Source organism: Fusarium musae, chromosome 2, assembly GCF_019915245.1.
Source record: "Fusarium musae strain F31 chromosome 2, whole genome shotgun sequence".
NCBI classification, from domain to species: Eukaryota; Fungi; Ascomycota; class Sordariomycetes; order Hypocreales; family Nectriaceae; genus Fusarium; species Fusarium musae.
In genome coordinates, this window is record NC_058388.1 from 2,574,582 (window position 1) to 2,588,389 (window position 13,808).

General features: G+C 51.7%; 2 protein-coding genes across 2 annotated transcripts; both read right to left on the reverse strand.

Annotated features, from left to right (window-relative positions):
• Positions 1-697: 697 nt before the first annotated feature.
• PAN1 (actin organization and endocytosis protein) lies at positions 698-5,225 on the reverse strand (the record flags this gene model as incomplete). Its single annotated transcript, XM_044820439.1, has 3 exons — positions 698-1,859; positions 1,916-4,456; positions 4,522-5,225. 3 exons carry the CDS (start codon positions 5,223-5,225, stop codon positions 698-700), a joined length of 4,407 nt encoding a protein of 1,468 aa, XP_044684739.1.
• Positions 5,226-6,077: 852 nt separating this feature from the next.
• J7337_002713 (uncharacterized protein) lies at positions 6,078-9,785 on the reverse strand (the record flags this gene model as incomplete). Its single annotated transcript, XM_044820440.1, has 3 exons — positions 6,078-7,517; positions 7,571-8,630; positions 8,683-9,785. The coding sequence occupies 3 exons, from the start codon at positions 9,783-9,785 to the stop codon at positions 6,078-6,080; spliced, it is 3,603 nt and encodes a 1,200-aa protein (XP_044684740.1).
• Positions 9,786-13,808: the final 4,023 nt, after the last annotated feature.

A 13,808-nucleotide genomic window follows, 5' to 3' on the forward strand; every position in this document is an offset into this window, starting at 1 on the left:
TCCTCGCGCCCTCGTTTAGCTAATCCCGAATCTTTACATGTTTCATTTAGATTGACATGTCCACATGCACTACCTCCCGCACCTCACACTCACTCACATTCGCAGCATGTCTTGTCAACTTGGCCAGTAATTCCCGCCAAGCCGAGTAATGCCAATTACGACCTCGCGGGTTTGTCAAAGACTGAAACTCCCTTCTCAATGCCCACTTCGTGCGTGTGCTGACTTATATCCGAATTCCAAGACAATGTCATCGTGAATTGACGAAAGGGGCTTGAGACCTGACTGAGACCTTTTTGACGCCAACGCAGGACAATCGCAAGCCGGAGCACGAGGCCTCGTCCCCGACGACCTAGTATCATTATCTTTATCGTGAAGCGGCATCGCGCTTCGATCTTGGCTTCACAGCATGTTCACGACGTTCCTCCACATAGTAGCATACTTCACAGCACCGCACAGTAAATATGTAGTCGCAAGTAAAAAGTCCCACAAGCCGTAGCGAGAAAAAGAAAACCCAAAAAGAGTCACGACAAGGTCGTTTTTCTGGACTCACATTACTAACTAGCTAGCTCTACGCGCATCAACACAAATAGCCATCCCCTTTTCCTTGACTAAACCTTTCCCCCATCTCGGGGTCCCAACTCATAATCAGCAATTATCTGTCTCCTTCTCCAAGATATGCCCTCCAAAAAGTATGGCTTTAATCCAAAACTCGTCCAGCCACCGCCGCTGCACTGCTGTCTTTGGTGGTTGTCTTCTTGAGAGCCTTGCCCAACTGGATCTCACTCAGGAAGCCAGCTGGACGACCGCCACCGGAAGGAGGAGCAGGTGCATCGCCGGGAGGCGGAGGAGGCGGAGGAGCACCACCCATGGGGGGAGGAGGTGGAGGAGGGGCACCGACTGATGGCATTGGTGGTGGGGGCGGTGGTGCCGAAGGGACGTCAGTTCCTGGCATGGGAGGCGGAGGTGGGGGAGCACTTGGGGCATCACTCCCTGGCATGGGAGGAGGAGGTGGTGGAGAAATCATCGGAGCCGGAGAGCCAGTGTTAGGCATCGGGGGAGGCGGAGGAGGTGCGACAGGAGTCACAGCATTGGTAGCCACAGGACTAGCAGTTGCCGATTCCCTACCAGCTGCGGAGAGAGGACGAGGAGGTGCCATTGTGCCAAATAGCATAGAAGCCAGCTGAGCTGCACTACCACCACCAGGTCGCTCATCGTCTGAGTCATCGTCCTTGTCATCATTATCAGAACCCCAGTCGTCAGTGTCTGCACGGCGACGCGAGACGGGGCCAGAAGGAGCTTTGGCTTCCTGGTTCTGGGCCATCCTATGGAAAGGGTTCGTAGCCGAAGGTGCCGGAGGGGCAGCAGCGGGTGTACCCTCGGTCGACTGAGACATCATCCTGAAGAAAGGGTTCTTACTCTCGGTCTCACTGGGAGGCGACGTGACAACCGCTGGAGGAGGAGGAGAAGGCGAAACTGCCTCAGCAGCAGGGGGCGGTGATGGCTTCTTGTCAAGCTCTTGGCTGGCTACCTGACTGTCGCTCCTGGTGGGCGTAGAAGCTTGAGGAGTGATTTGTTGAGGACCTGCGTCTTCATCCGAGGACGAGCTATCACTGTCTTCCATAGCTTCAAGCTGCCGTTGAAGTTCTAACTCTCGTTGACGCGCAGCCTCAATCTCTGCCCGCCGCGCTGCAAGTTTGGCCTCCTTCTCCTTGGCCTCGGCCATGGCCGCCTTCTTCCGCTTCTTCTCTTCCTCCTTGCGAAGTTTGCCTTGTCTCACTTGTTCTTCAAGGGCTTTCAGACGAGCTTCAGAAGCCTCACGCTCCTTGGCAAGATCATCCTCCTGTTCCTTTGCGTCTTCTCTAGAAACGGGGTTAGCAAATCAATCATTACGTGGCCCTTCAGATTCGACACTTACTCCATCTGCTGCGTCTCGCGCTGCTGCTGCTCGTGCTCATGGGCAAGTCGTGCTTCTTCGGCCCGCTTAGCGGCAGCATCCTCTTCAACCTTCTTTGCAGCCTCTTGATCAGCCTCTGGCTTACCGCGGTGTCGTGTAGGGGGAGGTGGAGGCCTCTTGGCCTCCGCCTTGGATTGTTCAGGTGCAGGAGGTGGGATCCCTTGCTCTTCAGCTAGACGAGCCTGGCGATCGGCTTCTCTACGGGCATCCTCTTCCTCCGCTTGCCGTAACTTCGCAGCTCGCTCAGCGCGTTCTCGCTCGATGCGCTGCGCAGCTGTCTCGCCGGACTTTGTCGGGGCCTTGATACCGAGAGCGGCCAACCTCTCAGCCATTCGCTGTTCAGCTTGCTGTTTAATAAAAGCAGCTCTCTCCTCAGGGGTCTTGTATGAAGAATATGAGCCTCCAGTAGGAGGAGTTGCCGTACGAGAGGTCGAGACGGGACTCTCAACTCTAGGACTAGCGACACGTTCCGGCCGACTTTCCTCAGTGCGTGCCGAAGCCCGGGCGGGCCGCTTGTCTTGAGCACGAAGTCGAGCGCTGCGGCTTTCACGCTGAAGGTCGAAGATAAAGTCTCGAACCTCATCCTCGACACCGAGTGCGTCCTCCCAGCGGCGTTTTTCGTGCTCGCTAGTGTTGTCATGGCCACCCTCTTTGAGACTGTCCTCGATACCGTGCGCAAAGTCGCGAACACTTTCCTCGACATCACGAACCATACGCTCGTTGCTCTCCTTTTCATTTTTTACCTTGATGCTCTCTTCCTCGAGGCGCTTAGGCGCATCGAGATCATCAGTGCCGACATCAACCTTCTTGCCAGTCAATGCAGCAGTTCGCTGCTGCATCATGGCCTTGGCCCTGGCCTTTAGTCGATCCGACTCAGTTACTGTACCGCCAGGTCCTGTTCCTACAATAGGAGCACCACTGCCAGGGTGAGCCTTGGCATCCTTGATACGGAACAGTTCCAACCGAGCATCCATGATAGCTTTCTCAGTTCTGCGCACCTGCGAAGCAAGTTCGGGAACCTTGTCAGTAAGATTTTGAAGTTGGCGCTTGAGAGCTCTTCGCTCAGCGTCGGAGTCTCCACTTGCAAGCGCAGCATCGGGATGAGAGTCGATATCCTCTTGGATTCGACGAATGCGACGATAGAGCTCCTCCGCCTCACGGCGGTCACGGCGGTCGAGGATATCGTCCTCTTCATGGTTCTTCTCATCTGCGAAATCCATAGCATCAAGGAGAACCTCCTTCTCCTTAATCTTTTTCTTGAGCTGATCCAAGGTCAGGTCGTCATTCGAGGCGACAGAAGCAGGAGATTCGGGACGAGGCGAGTTGTTGCCGACCCTGCGACGAGCGCTCGATCTATATCCAAACTGCTCGTCTTCGTTCTTGAAGACGGTGGCATCCTTCCGACCAGCGACGGCTCCAGCAGGTGCGCCCCTGAATGAGCGATTCTTCATATAGCTAACGCCAGTCTTCTGCGGAAGCAGAGCGGCACCTGATTTGGTGCGGAATTCAGACTCATCGTGCAGCATTGACTTGAGGGTACCGATGGACTGGCTAAAGTTTCGAGTCGAAGGAGGGACAAGCTCAGGGGGGAGGTTGTTAGGCAATGGATAACCGTTTAGCTTTCTGTAGATCAAATGCATGGCAACGGCGAATTCGTCGAGGTCCAGACGTCCCTTGTTACCGTGATCAGCCAGAGTCCAAACTCGCTCAAGATCGGGCTTCTCAAGTCCACTCTGACCAAATATCTCGATAGCCTGGTCACCACCGATGTACCCCTTGCCAAGGCCATCCCAAGCCTTGAAAAGAGAATCATATCGGGTCTTCTCTTCCTTTGTAATGGCCCAGGGGATAACGGCGTTTCCTCGCAGTCCCTGAGTGGTGAAGTTTCCAGCTTCTCGGCCCTGTTGAGGCATCATCTGGGCTTGAAGGGCATCGATGTTAGGCAGGCCTGTGGAAGGAGCATTGACAAGACCCCATTGGCCAGGCCGTCCTGTAGGTTGAGCATTCAGAGGGGCAGTCATACCACCTGCAGGCCCAGGAGCGAGCGACTGGCCAAATCCCGTGGGCATCGGGGGCATTGGGGGACGGGGACCGCTGTAACCTGTGGCTTGAGGATTGTTTGTCATCCCAGGGAACCCTGTTTGCTGGCTTTGGAGACCCTGTTGCTGAGCGAAACCTGTCTGCTGTCCTGGGAACCCAGTCATCTGCGCTTGAAGCAGCTGTGCATTTGAGGCTTGAGGCTGAGGTTGCGGCTGCTGAATGGTCGGTGGAGTGGCAGTGTTGGTTCTGATATCAGGAGCAGAGGAAGAGCTGGCTCCAGGAGCGCTCTCGTCAGCGACGCTGAAGCTAATGATATCCACCATGCTCGAAACCTCGTTCTTGATGTTCTCGGGCAGGTTAGGTGGCAGCTGCTTGCCAGTCAGTTTCAAGTTGCACAGGTACATGGCGAGTGCGAATTCGGGGAAGTAGAGCTGGCCAGCACGAGTGGTATCAGCAAGAGTCCTGAGACTTGTCAGCACCACGGGCAAATACAATGAACAACACGCCCCGAAGAGATTTCTTCTTACCAGATGTGTGATAGGGAGTCGCCATCAAGTCTTGACCTCATAAGCAGATCCCGAGCCTTCTCTCCTGACATGGTCATGCCAGCCTCTCCGACAGCAGACTTGAACAGGGTTTCGAACTTGGCCTGGTCCTGGGCTGTGATGAAGGAGAGACGGATATTGGGGATTTTGTTGGGCTGCGACTTCTCCTGTCGTCGACCTCGTGGCTTCGGAGTACCGCCAGTCTGAAAAGACGCGGCCATCTCGGTGAAGCCGGTAGCCTGGGGCTTCATCGGCGCTGGTGGTGGGTTTGAAGGCCCAGAAGCTTGCTGAGGCGAGGCGGAGAAGCTACTGGATTGCTGCTGCTGCTGCTGCTGCTGGAACTGTTGCTGGAACTGAGGCGGAATCGACGGCATCGCAGGAGCACCTGTCTGGAAGCCCTGCTGCTGTGGCTGGGGTTGTTGTTGTTGCTGCTGTCCCGGAAATCCCGTAAACTGTTGTTGAAGGGGCTGCTGCGGCTGTAGACCCTGACCATGCATTGGAAAGCCCGTATACTGCTGCTGCAGAGGTGCTTGCCCAAAGCCTGTAGGTTGAGGCGCAAAGGGGCTGGGTTGAACAGGCTGCTGGCCAGCACCCAGATTACCAAAGGATCCTCCGCCATATTGCTGCTGCTGGCCGCCAGGACGCTGGCTATTACCGCCTAGGAAGGCGTTCGAGTTGGAATACATTACGGGTTGATTCCTTCGCAAGACCACGGACAAAAGCTCGTCTGGGAGGTTCGAGGAGGCGCTAAATTCGGGGGTTGTGAGGAACCGAGACTGGAGCTCTCTGGAGCGTGAAAGCTCCACTGGAAAGGGTTGAAAGTTAAAAACAAATGCAATAAAAGTATGCGGAATACAATATTAAAGGACTGGACGGCCCTCAGATGGTAATTGTGAAGTGGACAGAGGGCATCCACGAACTGTGATGATGGAGGAGTGAGAATGAGTGAGTGGCTTCGTATTGGATGTGATGACGAGCGTCGTGGTCTCGAGCCTGGCCAGGTTGCTGTAGGTAGGTTTCCACCTGGTACTAAGGTAGGTAGTGGAGTTGTCCCCAAATGGAGACTGCAGTTGGACCGTTTCTAGTGGCCGGCCAAGGCATCTGTGGGCTTTTACAGGGGAATGAACCAACCTATGCAATTTGGGGTGGCTTAGACTCTCCTTCGGGCACGCTTATTGTGTTATCTTGGGTACCGACATATGCATCGCATTGAACATGGGGCACATACATAAGGTAACCCATCATTGCAAGTACATAGTACGGATATCTAAAATGTAGCTTAAACTGAGACAAATAAAGACTGATATTGAACTCGACTCATCTAAAAACTCAAACTAGCGAAGGGTATCAAGAGTAACTTATACGCAAAACCTGCATGAAACACCAACCAACAATCATACCAGAAACTCATAGACGCCTGCCCCCTTATCCCAAGTTAAGGAACATCACAAAAAGAACTCCGGAATGATCGGAATAGAGTCGACCACAATGCCACCTTCTCTGCACTCAATTGTCCATTAGAGTTCGTTGTCCTCATCTCAGTTGTGCCGTTCTTCAAACTGTACTCCATGTTCTTCTTCCTCGATGCAGCCAGCTTCATCACTCCAGAATCGTCGATGGGCTCGCAGTTCAAGCCCAAAGTCGGGATCATGCGGATCTGCAAAGCTGTATTCGTAATCGAGGGGTTCTTCGTTCCCGCCTTGTTGATTCTCTACCAGATACTCCTTCTCTACGGGGCTCTCGGGCTCAGGAGGTGTCGGGATCGCTGATCCTGTGCTTGGACTCTCTGCAGCGCTGATACCCCCCTCACTGGACACAATTGAGTAAGATCTTGACCAAGACCTTGTGACTCTGGCGCCTGGTTCGGCGCTGACCAAACGAGCCGGGCCCAATGAGATCATACTGGCTCTCTTATTGTTCAGATAAGGGTTGGAAGCGCGACGAGTCATAGCCTTCTTGGATTCGAACGCCCGTAGAGCTAAGCCGCCAAATGCTTTAGAGAAGTCTTCTTCACCGTCACATAACATATAGCCATCTTGGCCTGAGTCATAACGACCATCTTCGCCTTCTTCAAACAAGAGTTGATTTCTTTCCAGAACCTCTTGTTGGGTTCGGACTGCGTCTTCCCAGCCATCTCGCAGCTGCTGTGCTAGAGGCTCACTAATACTTTGGGGCACCTTTTCGTGACGCAGTTTGGAGATCATAGATTGTCTGCGCGCCGAGGCCGCCGTAGCCACGGCGTTGTCCACCGACTTTTGTATTGTCTGGGCGAGATCGCGATCCGAGAAAGCCGAGAAGTAGCGGATCGTCGTACTGTCACTTAGATGTCGGACGAGATGTCTAAAATTAGAAAGATTGAAATCATTGCCCTCACAGTCAAGACTGTGAAGGGTTTTATTAGCAGAGATGGCTTCAGCCAGGTCTCCGATGTTCACGTTTAACAATTGGCTTCGCACGCGAAGGTGCTCCAACCGTGTGTTGAACCTTAGTCCACTCAAAGCCTTGGAGAATTCTCTTCCAAGACGGCCTTCATCCAGCTTGGCATCAAATCCAGAGAGGTCAAGGAACCTAATCGTATGGTTTTGAGAGAAAAGATCCGAAAGAGCTCTACAGGCCGTTTCGCTGGCCGAGTCAGGAGTAGCAGTACCCGCCAAACTCAGGCATTCAATGGTTCGGTTAGCCGTTAATGCCTTCAAAAGTTTGATGTAGTTAGCTTCCAAGGCAAACTCCACCATCTGCATGAATAGTCCCCAAGGGCCAAAGCATTCGCTGATGACCGCACACAAATCATCTATGCCCTCATCTAAGCGGTTGCCGTTGATGTACAATGTAATTTGTCGAGCCTGGCCCATGGCATAGAACATCTGGGCTATCTGAGCACCCGTCAGACCACATTTACTCAGGCGAAGCACTCTGAGGTTTTCGGAGTTCTGTGACGCCAGATATGCAGTCAGAATATCCACAGTTGGGCTATTGAGCTATTCAACTTCTGTTAGTTGCGAGTCCGTGCATGGAATCTATGTCGACTTACAGAAATGCCGGATAAGTCAAGCTCCTCCAGACTCCATGAACTCAGTACATGATCCTCAAACAAAGGAACATCAAACGGGAGTCGAGTGTTGCCAGCGATGTTCAGTTTTCTTATGGCTCGTAGTTGACTAAGCGAGTCCCGGATGGTTTCGAATTTGACCGTACCTTGATTTTCGGATGTATCGATATGCTGAAGATTGGCGCCTTGGCCTGGAATTCCGGCCCAGAGTGTAGTAAGACCCTCATCGCCAAGTCCACAATTAGATAGATCGAGTTTCTTCATGTACACCTCATCAAGTACGAGTAAGTTTGCCAACTCCTCAATGTCACTTGATGCAATGAGATTGCCAGACATGGTAATGCTGTGGCAAAGACACGCTTGACGCTTCAGCAACAGAAGAATGGGCCGAAGAACCTCGGAACTGACTCTCCGGGCGCCCTCAGGGTCCTTGGAGCGGCCAATGGTGCTTCGTGGGCCAAGAATATTTCTCAGGTCCATACTTCGGATCGATTCCGAGGAGAATGCCAGGGCATGCATCTCTTGACTGAGAACAGAAGACTGCATTAAAATGTCATAATGCTCTTCAGATATCTTGACCCCGTTCAGTGATGTGTAGGCGATAGTGTCGCCGAAATGGGAGTAATCCTTCTTTCCTGCGATACCTGATAGATCAATATTGCGGAAGGAGAGCTCCTTGAAGTAACTGTTATAACGCAAAGCTCGGAATAGTGCAAGTAATTGTAATGTAGAATATGGTTGTGCGCCAGGAGGTAAAAGGCGAAATGCGGGCTGAGAGGGAGTGTTCCATTCGATGGTCCATCTTGGAACCTGGACCTTGAAAGCAGCGCAATAGGCGTGCAAACTTCGCTCGAGGCCTCCCAAATCATTTCCAGATGTCAACTGAAGTGGCGGAGGAAGGCCTTTGATATCGAATATTGCCTTTTGCAAATGCTGTGGCCACATAGGTTTCAATTCTCGGTCGACTTTTGTCATTGCCTCGATAACATGTCTGTAATGTACACTAGCAAGCTCGAGTCTGTTCTCACGGCCCAGTGGTAACCTAGCCCTACATTAGAATATGGAGTGATGAAGTATGGTGTGGTGGGACTTACCGGAAGCTCATCACAAACCTTTGTTCGTGTGACGCAACAGACGCTCGGAATCGAATGAGTGAGACTGTACCGTAGGACTGCACCTTTATGCGCAGGTCACCAGGGGTAGTCGCATAATCTGCCTTGAGAACCTCGAGGAAATACACCATGGCTGGCCCAATGACGATGTAGAAGGACGAGCCATCCACAAAGTGCTGAGACTCATCAGCAGAATTGGCCTTCTGAGGCGAGCCTATTGTACGCTTGACCACGGGAAAAGTCAATATCTTGGAGGCATTGGCATTCGAGTCTGGCTCAGTGGTTTCCACAATATGGTTGATTCTCGCTTTCAAATTGCCAGGGATCAAGGAGGGAGAAGGAGCTCGCCTGTGGCTCATTCTACAAGCCTGTTGAATACTGGCCAGCCAGTCATCCCGGTCCTTGGGCAACATGAAGAATAGATGGGCCTTGGAATACGCAAGCTTTGGCCACTGGGAGAACCACCATATCTCGACGCCAAATCGAGGGCTTGAACCTTCTTCATTGAAAACGCCAACGATGGATCGCAAGGGTATTTCTATCCGCACGTCGGAAGACGACTTGTGAGAATTGTGATGAGCACTGCTGGGCTTCAGTGTCCCGCTGCCCGATTTTATCTGTGGGAAAGCAGATCTGGCTCCTTCCATACTCCCGAACTTGATCAAACAGGTATCTGTAAGAACTAGGTATTCGGCGCGGGCCTTGAGAAGCGAGACATCGGTCTTCAGTGGTCCGTATTGTATAAGCTCCATGGAGGAATAGGGGACTTCGGGAGTAACTGATGGGAATTCCGGAGCGGATGCGCTCATGGGTGAAGCTATCGATACTCGACGATGTATCCTGTCGATCATGGATCCTGAACCTGAATGTGTCTTCTGTAGACGTCGAATGGAGGAGGAGCTTCGAGATGGGCTCTGTGACATGGATTCCATCGAGGAATTGCTAAGAGAACGAAGCGCTTTCGAGAAAACGCGTGGCTTCTTTCCGTCGACATTATCGAATCCCTTATTACTATCGGTAGGAATTGGTACAGGGGGCGTCTTGAGGGTGGGAAGAGTCCTCCTCTTCCACTTTTCGGCGTTCATGTTGACAACTCCGGGACGAAACTACCACAATATTGTCGCTGGCTTTCAAGGCCCGAGAATTGTAGTTCCCCGAATCAGCAGAGATGGAGAAATGGTTCAGTATGTATAGATGGCGAGCATGCCGTTAGGGGAGACGCACACGACACCACACTCGCAATTCGAAAACAAATGAGGGTTCCTTGGAAAGAGGCCGAAAACGATATTAGAGATGTGAACCGTGGACTGGGTGACAGGGTGACAGGGTCGTCTCGACGTCAAGATGTCTCAGTTCATTCGGCTACACTTATGCAATGTCGCAAAATATTGAACGAGTCAAGCTGAAAGGAGCCCCCGCATGCGTTGTCGTCAGAGTCAAGAGTCAGAGCGGGACGTGGATGTGGATGCGGATGCGGCTGGCGTCGACTCGATCGCTGAGTGCTGATATTTTGGGTTTGACGGTGGTAGAGCGTTGTTGAAGAATGGCTGAGGAATGTGCTTAGAAGCTGAGCGCCATGTACAACTAGTTCCAGTGTGGCCGGAGATGCACTTGGTGGGTAGGTATGTACTGTAGATACTGCAGACAGTCACGCAAGACAGAACTCCTGAGAGGAGGAAGAGAAGAGAGATGAGAATGCACAGGCCGGTAGAGGCAAATGGAGTGTACGTGGACGGAGTTATCACGGTACGAGCTGAGATTTCGGTCGGATAATCGGCGGCGAGGGACTGAATCAGAGGCTTTGATGAGACCAATATTAAAGATGACGTCGTTGTGAGGCAGAAAAGACGGGCCAGCTCGATGAGGAGCAGAGAAACTTGTGAGATCTAGATCGCAGTCGCAGGCATGCTGATATACTGCCAGGCACGGGGGGTTGAGAGCAAAGGCGATGCCCAGCAACACAGAACGGGAGAAAAGTTGTCGAGACGAGAGCCAGCAGGAGAAGGCTTGAGACTTGAACAATACGAGGCGAGTGAGTGAGTATAAGCTTTTGATCCGGTGGTCCCGGAGACGACAAGGGAAGAGGAGCGAGAGACAGAGTCGTAGGTCAAGTCTTTTGAAGACGAAGAAAAGGAGAGTTTGATAAGTAAGACAAAAGAGGTGCCTAGAGTGGTGATAATGTATGGATGGGTGGACGTCTTGAGCCACGAGCCAAGCTTGGATATGAGCTGACAGACGCCGGAATAGCGATGGATCTAGAAGAGGATGGGGCAGGAAAGAAAGAGAGAAAGGGAAGGGGTTGGCTAGGATTAATTCCAGAGGAAAAGTCAAACAAAAGACTCCAAGGTCGAAAGTCGAAAGGAAAGGAAGGAAGGAAGGAAAATGGAAGAGCAAAGAAAATCATACCTACCTAGGTAGGTAGTAAGGTATGGTCTGAGGTCGGGTTGGATCTCATATCCATGGATCCCATCAATTGTCGTCGTCATAAGGACTGCTGCGGCCGGGGGGGGTTTTTAATTTTTTTTTTTAGTGCAGGACCAGCCATAGACGCAATCCAATCGAATGGATCTGTCTGCCCGTGCATACGGACTTACAGTTGGGTCAAACAGCCAAACCTCCACTGAACTTATAGGGAGGTAGGCGTAGGTACCCTAGTACCTTGGCTGGAAATCTCCAACGGGCGGGCGGGCATCTAATGGAAAAGAAACAAACTAAGTAGAAAGCCTCCCTCATCTCTAAGAGGAAATCCCTGCAAAACCGGACTCTTTCACCCAACACAAAGAAGGGCTAACGCGTAGTAGATTAGATCTCGATTGGCAAAGCCAATTGAATGAACCAACCCAGGCTTGCGTGCTCGTTACCCTGCGATTTACTGGTCCTCGGCTGAATAAATATGCATGGCCGCAGGAAAATGTCAAGGGGCGAGGGCTCCCCCCCGCTGGGCCTGGCATTTCGGGGATGAGAAGAATCAAGGCGTGCGTATTCAGACATGGGCATGGATGGCGTGGTCCAAGGTTTGAGACTGAGTGTGCTGTATCCGTAGATAAACAGGAAATGGCTGCTCAAACCAAGACGCTCTTATGCATATCTCACTTTCTACTAGGTGTAGGCTGTGAACCGCAACGAAACTTTTGGTCGCTGATGACCCCCAGAATGCTCTTCCAAGGATGATAATTGCCATCCGTGACGGGCGATGGACGTGGTAGGTGGTCATGATGGACCATGATGCTGAAACCCATCATTATTTCGGCTCTTGATGTTGAGTTCATCCACGACAAGGCCAATCATCAAGTGCGCGGGGTACCCTGCCATGCCCTGGTAATGCATCCAATGCAAATGTGAAGTGACAATGCCAAATGACGGTCAGTGTTCGCGGCCAGATTTATCAACAAGTACCCTCGTTTCAGACTTTCAGCTGCCATGGTTGGATCATAAGCCCCATTATCAACATGAACATCCAATATCACGGTATGTACTGCAGTTGATGAGACTTTGCAATCTGCAACCCCTCCCCTACCTCAGGTACTAGGTGATCCATACATATTCCATCAAAACCGCCCATTTCGCTTTGTCAAGCCCAGCTTCATTCAGTAAAGTCCTATGCCATCATGGCCACGAGATTCTGCACAAGAATTGCGGCTTGTGCGCTTGTATTCGTAAGTTGGTGGAGCTGCCGCCCAATGCCCTGGCTCTAGCTCACCAATCCATTGATCTTTCCGACATCTCAACATCGTATTCATTGATCTCATGTCACCTATAACTCTCCCCCCCCCCCCCCCCCCCCCTTCTCCTGACTGTCGTGTCGTGCACTTTGACAGGATCTCGTGCTGAGCAAAACTTCTGCATAATCCTTATCTGCCGTGTTGCCGGACGCCGCATCAACTTACGAGCTTTTGCAACCCGCGCAGCCGCAGTCCACAAGCCTAACTACGTCCCTAAGTATGTAGGTACCTAGGTAAGGTAGGCAAACAAGGCTTGCTTCATAGGGCATCATGGAGCTTGCGATTGGCGTGCATCCAAGCCGCCTAGACGACGCAGCATCCTCGTTCAGGATAAGCTCCAGCATGATGGAGTTCGATCGACTTGTATCTCAAGGGATGGGCCGTTCTGGAACTTCCATCTTTATAATAATCGTTGACGAACTTGCGTCATGGCACGGGAGAAGAAGCTGAGCATGAATCTTAGATATCTAAGTGATGCCGACAATGTGCTCGACCGTCCAGTCCAACAATTGATACAGCCCGCTGTTGGCAGTTCAACGAGCCACTTCAACCTGGCGTTAAGCGGCGTGGGATCTCATGGGTGAAACCGTGATCATCCGTCAATATCTGAAAGATTGTCAGCAAAAGTCACCCTGATCTCAGGCCAATGACCGGCGAGTCCGTGAAGCTACAGGATAGCGCTGCAACGGTCGTATTGAATCTACACATGCAGGAGCTAAGTTGGGTAGTTTTCCATCCACAGAGGCCCCTGTCGAGAGACCCTTGGCGACCTGCACTGTAGTCTGCAGCACCTCATGGATCATGTCATGTCCCGGCATGTGGGTTTTGATGCTTGACACGAACGAACGACGCCGGTTTCAATGTGCTCTAAAAAAAAAAACCAACACCCCCACTGGTGGATACTTATCCATGCTTGATGGGCGATTACTGCGCTACATAAATTCAGGGACCAGACTAATAAAAGTTGCTGTCCTCCATCATCTACCTGAGTAGTGATACTCTATTTCATGGCAGCTCCCTAGGTTGTTTGTGGATAACTCACCTAGTCACCGTCCCTCGTTGACCGCTCAATTGCATAGCTTAGAGACATGTGGATAAGGAGGTTCCTGATGCTCGGGAAATGCCATGTTCATGAGGCTACTGAGGTCCAGTGTACACTGATATTGACAAGAGAGTTAAGACTCGACAAAGACTGCTAACAAATATTTAGACATGGAATTTTAGAACCTTGGAGCATCGCTGAAACATTGAAAGTTACTGGAAACCTACACATAGTCGAACAATATTCTGCAACTGTGTTACTTCCGCCTGCTCAATTTCGCCCATCGTCTACAAGAATTCCATTTCTGAAGGCTTTCGTGTCTGAAGTGGTGACTAGGAGTTCAA